The sequence below is a fragment of the Fragaria vesca genome, linkage group LG4, assembly GCF_000184155.1.
Source record: "Fragaria vesca subsp. vesca linkage group LG4, FraVesHawaii_1.0, whole genome shotgun sequence".
In the NCBI taxonomy this organism is placed as follows: Eukaryota; Viridiplantae; Streptophyta; class Magnoliopsida; order Rosales; family Rosaceae; genus Fragaria; species Fragaria vesca.
The window spans coordinates 14,119,101-14,128,759 of record NC_020494.1 but is presented as its reverse complement, the minus strand read 5'-3'; the positions used below and the strand labels follow the sequence as shown (position 1 = coordinate 14,128,759).

The 9,659-nt window shown below is 35.4% G+C and overlaps 1 protein-coding gene across 1 annotated transcript in view; it reads left to right on the top strand.

Moving 5' to 3' along the window:
• LOC101299080 (probable acyl-activating enzyme 16, chloroplastic-like) overlaps positions 1-8,114 on the top strand; it is a 12,197-nt gene extending 4,083 nt beyond the window's left edge. The window contains exons 6-18 of the mRNA XM_004296920.1: positions 1,004-1,122; positions 1,807-1,956; positions 2,284-2,351; positions 2,769-2,874; positions 3,953-4,111; positions 4,550-4,603; positions 4,735-4,815; positions 5,181-5,318; positions 6,041-6,200; positions 6,887-6,966; positions 7,042-7,187; positions 7,510-7,567; positions 7,648-8,114. Of these exons, the coding sequence (XP_004296968.1) occupies positions 1,004-1,122; positions 1,807-1,956; positions 2,284-2,351; positions 2,769-2,874; positions 3,953-4,111; positions 4,550-4,603; positions 4,735-4,815; positions 5,181-5,318; positions 6,041-6,200; positions 6,887-6,966; positions 7,042-7,187; positions 7,510-7,567; positions 7,648-7,740 (1,412 nt within the window). The 3' untranslated portion in view covers positions 7,741-8,114. The remainder of the gene's footprint in view (positions 1-1,003; positions 1,123-1,806; positions 1,957-2,283; positions 2,352-2,768; positions 2,875-3,952; positions 4,112-4,549; positions 4,604-4,734; positions 4,816-5,180; positions 5,319-6,040; positions 6,201-6,886; positions 6,967-7,041; positions 7,188-7,509; positions 7,568-7,647) is intronic.
• Positions 8,115-9,659: the final 1,545 nt, after the last annotated feature.

The following is a 9,659-nucleotide window of genomic DNA, read 5'->3' as shown; positions in this document are numbered from 1 at the left end:
TCTCCCCGGCGAGTCCATTCTTTTCCGGTTTTCGGCGAGATCACCCAAAACTTCAAACAAAGTCGATCTCGCCGGAAACTGGAAAAACGGACTCGCCAGGGAGGGGAAGTGGTCGGGGACGCTGCTGGAGTCTTCTGGGGTGGAGGCGCGCCGTCACCGACGCCGGAGGATGGAGAACGGACGGACGTCAGCACTTTAAGCCGAGTGCGGACGTCCGCTCTGCATCCTTTCTGTGTGTGTATGTATATATATGTATATATATATATACACGGACAGGATTAGAAGAGGACGTTCGCAAACCCGTAAAAGTGCGGATGTCCCTGCTTTTGCAGCGATCAAGCGCCGACGACGGCCCTTCTCTTCCCGGACGGACATCAGACCTTGATCGTGAGCTTCCTCTTGCCGGCAGACTCGCCGAATACCAGTTTGCAGCCGAGGTTGATGTTGTCTGAAGTTTTGGGTGGAGGTTGCTGCCCAGACCTTCAACTCCGATCTCCATGGCCTTCATCTTCATGTTAAACAGGTCCGGGATGCCTCTAGTGTCCGTCCGGCAAGAGAAGGGACGTCGTCGGCGCTTGATCGCTGCAAAAGCAGGGACATCCGCACTTTTACGGGTTTGCGGACATCCGTCTGTGATCCCGACTGATATATATATATATATATATATTAAAAGATTAAGTCAGCAGTGAGGAGCAGTTCATGGTATTTTGCATCAAAATTGCATAGGATCATACGCATATAACTTGCTTAATTTGGACATCTTATGTTGTGTTCCTAATACTTTTTTATTTATTTAGACTCTTGATCTTTTCCCGCTCAAATACACAATTGCATAGACTGTATATTTATTTTTGGGTACTGCTTATGATCCTTGGCATGTCAATTGAATAGCAATATTTCATACCAGTGTTTCTGTGCAGTAAGTTTGGTTGTTATGACTCCTACATAACCTTCAAGCTTCTGAAAGTTGATACAACAACCACTGTAACTATTCTAATTGCAGGACAGCACACTATGTATGAAGCCATCAACTCAGACGATATTGCTACAGTTGTATATACAAGCGGAACAAGTGGCAACCCAAAAGGTGTCATACTCACTCATCGAAATCTGTTGCATCAGGTCTGTCATCTTTGTATCCAATTTGGCTAAGCTATGGGATCTAGGAGTAGGTGTTTGCAACTTCATTCACCCTTCTTTATCAGAAACTTAATACAACTGCTCTCTTTCGTTAAACTTCCATATTTAGTATTCTTCCTACAACAGAAACCTAAATAACTAGGGAAAAAAAATGTTATGTAGGGACCTCCATCCAGTTACCCTCTATGTATCCATATGGAGAAACTGCCTGGTAAACATATTTTTAACATATACAAAGGGGCGCCCCCCGGGGAAGAGGAGTACATTTGGCTCCTGTTAGATTATGTCAGATGCTTTAAAGCATGAGCAAATTTGAAAAGACTCCGATTAAGAAATTTAATATTCTTTTGGTTGTTCCCAATTAAGTTTCAATATCTGCTACCAAAGCGATCTTGTCTGCAAGGTTAATTGAGAACTCCCCTATAGAAGCCATCAAACCATGTATGACCTTAAAAATGATTTTCCCATGGAGATGTCATGCGTCTTCCCAAAATAATTATTGTGGACAGTCAATGTCTCCCCACATCTCTTCCTTCATTGTTGCATTTTGGCCAACTACTTTTTGCATTTAGGAACATCCTCCCAGTTCATTTTCTTATGACTGTAGTCACTACTTCATCTGTCAATTATTCTGAATTTGAAGCTATCTGCTTTGTTGTTTTCCAGATAAAGAACCTCGGGGACATTGTACCTGCTGTAGGAGGGAACAAATTTCTCAGCATGCTCCCACCTTGGCATTGCTATGAACGAGCTTCTGAGTATTTTGCTTTTACACGCGGAATTGAACAATTTTATACTACTGTGAGGAAATTGAAGGTATTATAATTTAAATGTGCTGATTTAATGCTGCTAATATCACATATGCTTTACTCTACCTTGGAATTTTTATTTCTGATCCCAAAATACCATTACTACGGCCTAGGACAAATGCAGTCCTAGACTGGCCGTCACAATTTAGCTTTGGAAACTATCCACACTACATTATATTGAATTTGTAGAAGACTTAGAAGAATATTTATTTGCGGGAAGTTGAAAACTATTTGACGTCATACCTAATTAGTTGATATTTCTTTTAGATTGCATATGCTAGACTTGGTTTTATATTATTATCATGTCGTGTGACAATTTATACTCATTTGATAGGCTGATTTGCGACAGTATCAACCAGATTTTGTAATTTCTGTTCCTTTAGTGTATGAGACACTATACAGGTATGTCCTTTTCTTGGAAATTATGCCTGCATCTCCCTTTGCAGTCTCTATGGTCAAGTGGTATTTCCTAATGTCAGTTGACAATTGATACTTATATATGGTTAGAGTCCATTCTTCCTTGTTTTATTTATTTCTATCTTTGTTTACTGCTAATGGGCAGCATTGTCAATGCACGGTAAATATTGTGATGGATTCAAAAACTATCAGATCAGATGTTGTAAATAAAGCTCAAATTGACTGATGTAAAAACAGAGACTGATTTAACACTTCCGGTTATTTTGTCTGTGTTATAATGGATTCTTCTCATGCTGCAACAGTATTGTTCATGCAGGCTTTTCTGGCCTGCTTATGTTATTTTTGTGTGGTAACCTAGCCTTCTTCCTCTCTTTTGTTGAAATATCTCTATTCTCTTTGCAGTGGGATTCATAAACAGATTTCTTCCAGCTCTACAGTTCTGAAGCTTATTACACTTACTTTCATAAGGATCAGTTTGGCATACATGGAGTTTAAGAGGATCTATGAGGTTATCCTGACAATTTATCTTCTTTTTATAACTTGTTATTCATCATTCTCATATTCATCAAATAAATACAATACCTTCCGTATGTATGTCTCATGCTCATGTTTGTCTTCTGATAATCTGTTTTGTCAATAATTCTATCTCCCGGGGAAAATTAGTTAACATATGATTTGTGAAAGCATGGCTGATTATGTTGTTTCTATGGATGGCTTCATGCCTTCTTATTGCTGTAAACAAGACTGCTCAACCAATACAATGTTGGCTCCAATTAATTAATTTTTTTTTTAAACTTAATTCATACTAATTTTTTTCAATAAAATAAATTCTGTATTTTCATTGACACACATTTTTTTGGTGAACTTCATAATCTGCTTCAAGTTTGTATTTCTACCGCATAGTTATGACCATTATCCCTGCTGATAATCACTAGTACTTGCAAACCACTCACTGGCCCATAACAAGTTAACAACCTTGCTGCCAAAGGTAGTGCATGTTCAGATTTATATAACTAAAAATAATAACCATGTGATGTGGGTATATAATATGTCCCCGCAGATCCACAAACACATAAATATCAAGGACTTCAAATTTCTTAACGGGTATTATGTCCTGTATCTGAGTTTGTACTTCAAATTTCAAATTTCTTAACGAGTAATGGAGATTTCCATGGATGAAAGATTATCTGTCATCAAACTGCTAGTCATTGAATGTATGGTTTTGATTCCATATTGATCTCAATGCTCCTCTTCATTAGCTTGTTATATCTTTGCTAAAATGTGCTTCTTCTTTTTCTTTTTTGGAATTTCTAAACCAAATCAGTTATAGTGTGACATACAGGTATTTTTTTTTTTTTTTTTTTTGTAGTTATTATATTAGTTCATAATTCTGTTTGAATGATGGATATCTGAATCTTCTGATAAATATTATATCCCTTAACTATGTAATTGATTTTTATTTATCAAAATGTTTTTGGTTTAACACTCAGATTATTGATTTGTTATTTCTGTTGTCTCTTTAATTAATTAACAATTAGTTTTCCACCCAAACTTACTGTTTGACTTGATTCTGATGTGGTTGATAGGGAACATATTTGACAAGGAAACACAAGCCATCTTCACATCTTGTTTCGATAGCAGATTGGGTAATGGCAAGAGTTGTTGCTGCACTATTGTGGCCTTTGCATGTTATGGGACAGAATCTAATATATAGTAAAATTCAATCTGCTATTGGAATAACAAAGGTTATCTTATTTCTAAATTCTAACTTATATGTAGTCAGCTTCTTTATATTGTTACAGCTATTTCTCATGTAAGGATTCCATCATTTCCTTCTGTACGATCATAAGTAACAAAACTGCTATTGTAAATGATTATTTAATTTGTAGTACGTTTTTTTTCATTTTCAAAGTTCCATGGTTTCAGAATAGAATCAGTATTTTTCATGAGAACCATGGTTTTCTTCTTCTTCTTCTTCTTCTTCTTCTTCTTCTTCTTTACTATTACTACTACTACTAGAATTTTGAATTATTTTTTTAATTATCTCATTAATAAAAGCAGACATTATGCTGTTGGTACTACTACTACTAGAATTTTGAATTATTTTTTTAATTATCTCATTAATAAAAGCAGACATTATGCTGTTGGTTAAAATGAAAGTGACTGATAAGACATTCCTGCAGGCTGGCATTAGTGGAGGAGGAAATCTACCTTCTCATGTTGATAAATTTTTTGAGGTTGGATTCTTACTCTTGTATACTTGCCAAGTATAAATTTTGGATAGTAAGTGTAACGAGTCCTAACTGCTAGCAGTCGACTCGTGCCTAAAGCATGAAATATCTATCTCAATAATGTAGTATACTTGCAGGCAATTGGCATCAACTTGCTGAACGGGTATGGTTTAACCGAGACTTCTCCTGTTGTTGCTGCTCGACAACCAAGCTGTAATGTAAGAAAGAGTTTAATCTCTATGTACAGATCAAATTTTACTTGTTGTCTGATCTTACACTTAAGGGGATCTTGGTTTGGTTTTTTACTAATTCTGTTCAGTGGTGCTTGATAATTGATTTACCTAGGGTGGCCAGAACAAGCACAGATGTCCTTACTGCTTGAACTGTAATATATGTAGTGGACTGTGATTACTTGTTACTGTACCTTACATTATATCTCCCTTTTGGTTCCGTCAATTGTAATTTGCTGGTTCAACAAGTCTCTGAAGTTGTAGTCACTTATATAAGCCATGTGGTATGTTAGACACCTCATTTAGTTCTATTATAATGGAATATTTACTATCTTTCATCTACTTTACTGAAGGTTCTTGGTTCAGTTGGGCATCCGATTCGACATACCGAGTTCAAAGTTGTAGATTCTGAAACCGGTGAAGTTCTCCTGCCTGGTTTAAGTGGCATTGTAAAAGTTAGGGGCCCACAAGTGATGAAAGGATACTACAAGGTATCATTATTGTTGATTAACTGACTAAAAAGATTATTGAGCATATTCTAGGACAGCTTTATATATAGTTTAGTTATAACTAAATTATAAGAGTATTGGTTTAGAACTGAGGAATTTGAAAACGTAATAGTACAATACGGAAGTCTTAGTCAGTGGATCCTTGTAATTGTGAATCTTGTATGTTTATCTATAGCACCTAAGCCTTGTAGCTCTTAGTCTTGTATATCTCTTGTTTATGCCTTGTTAAAAATGGTCTACAAACTTGTTCTATCAATGGTACCATCCAGTATTAATTACGTAGCCCCTAATATAAATGACTTTGGTATCTGTACTAAATTAGTAATGAACTGGTATAGATTGTGTTATTGTAGCTCTTATACTATTATAGCATTGTGTCATGTGTAATTGTGTAAATGTGTCTATTTTTGTGCTTACTATATTTATTCATACATCATTGTGCGTCAAATCAAATGTACACTCGCTTGAAAAGAATAGCAAAGAACTTATATTTTTTCACTTAGGATGTAATGTAAGTGAATATGCGGCTTCTAGGTAATTTATTCGGTATGTAATACCGTCATAGTTATTGATTTAGCATTTCAGTTCTCTTCTGTACTGAACTGTTACTCGTTCGAACTGAGGTCATCATCGAAATTCAGATATTTTTTAGCCAGCTATAGTGTGTTAAACTGTCTAAACTTTTTTGTTCATGTTTGGACTAGAATCCAGGGGCTACGGAACAAGTATTAGATAAGGATGGTTGGCTAGACACTGGAGATATAGGATGGATTGCTCCTCATCATTCCATAGGGAGAAGTCGTCGTTCTGGAGGTGTGATTGTCCTTGAAGGACGTGCAAAGGACACCATAGTGCTTTCAACAGGTATACTATAAGCTTTCTCATCAGAGAAGTATACTGAAAGTTATCTTCTGTAAAGTTTACATGAAATCTTCATACAAACAAATTTTTAAAAAAAAAATCAAATTTCAGCTTCACATGTTAGACTACATATTTCATAGAGATATGAAGAAATATATATTGTTACATAACAGTAGTCAAAATACTTGTAATTACAAATGAACACATCTGACGAAAAACTTGGGATCAGTACATTTTCTGTTGTTGAATCTCTGTAAAATAAAATGTCAGGACACAAATTCTTGGAGATAATTACCATAGAGACACATAGATACTCATTTCTGGGTACATGTATGCACTAGTATTGTTAGTTTGTTACGTACCAACCATATATGTAGTCATATGTACGGCAAAAAGAGCTTATTCAGAAATTTATGGTATGTGTTAATGGTGTATACTTGCGCCTTCTCAATTGTAAAATCGTACTTTTGAAGGCTTTTCAACCTTGCCATTTGATCCAATCTTTTATCTATGGACCTTGTGGGTCTCGTACATTATTTAGATCGAGGCTGCTATTTAGTTGTTTGTTTATTTTGCAAATTAGTCACATTGAAATGTTTACTCTCTCATTACCAAGAATACAGATTGGTCTTTCTCTTTTTATTTTGTTCTTTCCCCTGAACAATTTGCTTGTTGCCTTTTCTTACTAGGAGAAAACGTTGAACCAGTAGAGCTTGAGGAAGCTGCCTCAAGAAGTAGTCTAATTCAACAAATTGTTGTCATTGGCCAGGTTGATTGAGTCTCAGTTTTTCAGTTTTACTGTAGTTTTTTTTTATTTCGTGTCACTAATAACACTTGGATGTAGGATCAACGACGGCTTGGGGCAATAATTGTTCCAAACAAAGAAGAGGCTTTACTTGCAGCAAAGAATTTATCCCTTGTGGATATTAATGCCTCTGAACTAAGCAAGGAGACAATAAAAAGTTTGGTGTCTCAAGATTTACGGAAATGGTAAGATAGGTTCAGTTACTTTTTGATATGCTGAAGAGATTTGGGTGAATGCAAGTAATTAGACAATTATTGGACTACAAAGGTTTAAGATGTAATGGAATTGGCTGACACATATTAAGCAATTATAACTCTTCTTGGTTTCTACGCTTTCTTTTCTACTTGATTCAATTAAATGTAGTCCGCATTGATGTGCAATTCCTTTTGTCTGATACAAGAAATTTCAACTTGGGCATGTTCTTATGTCATGTTAAAATCCATTTTCTCTGTAATTCTTCCTGTTAGGTGGACTCTGTCTCATAATTTACCTTCTAATTTCTTGCAGGACTTCAAGTTGTTCATTTCAAATTGGACGGATCTTAATTGCAGATGAACCCTTTACGGTAAAATATCCATGTCAGCAGCAACATTTATCTGGTCTGGCAGATGTGACTCGTTGGCTAACCAATCCTTATTCTTGCAGATTGATAGTGGTTTGATGACTCTGACTATGAAAATTCGAAGGGATAGAGTTGTCGCTCGATACAAGGAACAGATAGACAATTTGTTCAAGTGAGGTTCTGTTCTTTTATATTTTTGTGACCGGATCATATATTTCTCCCAACGTAGCTAAAGAAGCACTGCATTACATTCTATGGAGTTTGGGGGAAGCATAAAAGTACAACAATGCTAAGAGGACCTGATGAGCTCGAGAAATGGCACACTTAGATTCAAAGAATTAGAATTAGGAACTATGAGAAAACAGAACACACAATGAACTTTATTTTAGAATGAAGATAAAATGACAACACTACTAACTTTTACACCTACATAGCAGTCATGAGTACCAATGAGGATGGTCTTGACTTCAGGGGATACTTGCTTGGCTTAATATAGTAGATGTACTGGATACGGCATGATATGGCTATGTAAAGCAACTATATTAAGCAGTTTGTAAAGATATACTGATTTCTAGGGCAAAGAAAAACAAAATCTCTTTCTCAACAATGCACTGATATCAAATTATCAATCAACAAACAGCAGCCTTTGCTACCTTTGCGTCTTTGGATCCTAAGCCTCCCGTGGAGCACATATTACTTCATGTAGCATTGGTGAACCCTGCCAACAAAGCTAAGATAACGCCTTAGCAAAACGGCCCGCAGTTCTCCTACCTCCCAGCGATTCCTCTGCTCACACGCCCATCGTGTTGTGAGTATCGATTAGTGGATCACAAGACCTAGTCTTGTGAGTATCGATTAGTGGATCACAAGACCTAGTCTTATTCTATAGCATACAAAAATGTTGTAAAACTATATGTATACAAAACTATAGCATACAAAACTATATGTAAAAATTTAATAAGAAACTCACCTAACTAAAAATGTTGTTTTTTTTCCTTGTTGAAGATGTTCTTATTCATTGAGAGCAAACCTTTATTTTATGCATCTCTTAAACTTATACAAAACAATGAGAATGTACAGGTGAGAAAATAGTAGTTTATTAATTTGTTACTTCACTTTTTTTCTTTAGTAATTTCATTAATTTACTATTTACTAAATAAAAGTGATCAATTGTTTTATCTATTTTGATTGCTAAGATATAAAGATATAAAGACTCATCTATTTAATAATTTTCTTTCTTAATATGGGTTTATCTTTCTTGATTTGTCCAAAACTGATTAATTTGTGAAATTTTAAGGAGAGTTTAGTGATAGATTAATGAGAGATTTAAGCCTACATTTAATACTAACTAGCTAAATTAAGGCCAAAACTTAAATATTCCAAAATTTTAAGGGGGGTCTGGACCACTTTAGACCCAAGTATAGCTCCGCCCCTGATTAATGGATTGCAAGATCTAGTCCTATTCTAGGTAAAGCAAAAACCTAGAGACGGAGTTGGTGCTCTCGCTGTCCAAATCTGCTTTAGAAGAAGCCAAGTTTTAGTGCACACCATTAGTTACGTGCACGTAAAGTGTTGGCAAGCCGGGCAGTCACAATAAAAGAGATTGTTTAAAAATTCTTGCACATAACCTCATAACTTATTTTACAACCTCAATCAGTTGTTTGTTAATGAGTGTGTGTATTCTATTAATAAAGCCACAAGGCTTTTCCAATAGTTACATTTTTGAAGTACCCGGATCAACCTTCTCTTATAACACACTAAAAACTCTAATTTTAATGTCTAAAAGTTTTAATTGTAAATTAAAAGAACACTTTCACCTTTCAGAAGTGTTTCATTTGTTTATAATTTGTAAATGCTGGTAATCATGTTGTAAATCGTTGTGTCTAGCGTGTAACAACTGTTTTAGTGTCTCATTTTTAGTGTTTCCTCTTCATGAAAGAAAAAGAAATTTTTTTTTCATATAAGAACATTAATTTTATTGATTACAACTTGAGAGTAGGCACAACAACATGAACACGATCCGCCTGCAAGGGTTATGTAAAAAATTGAACCATGCAAAACTACCTAGTAGACACTAAACAATATTTATGCTAAA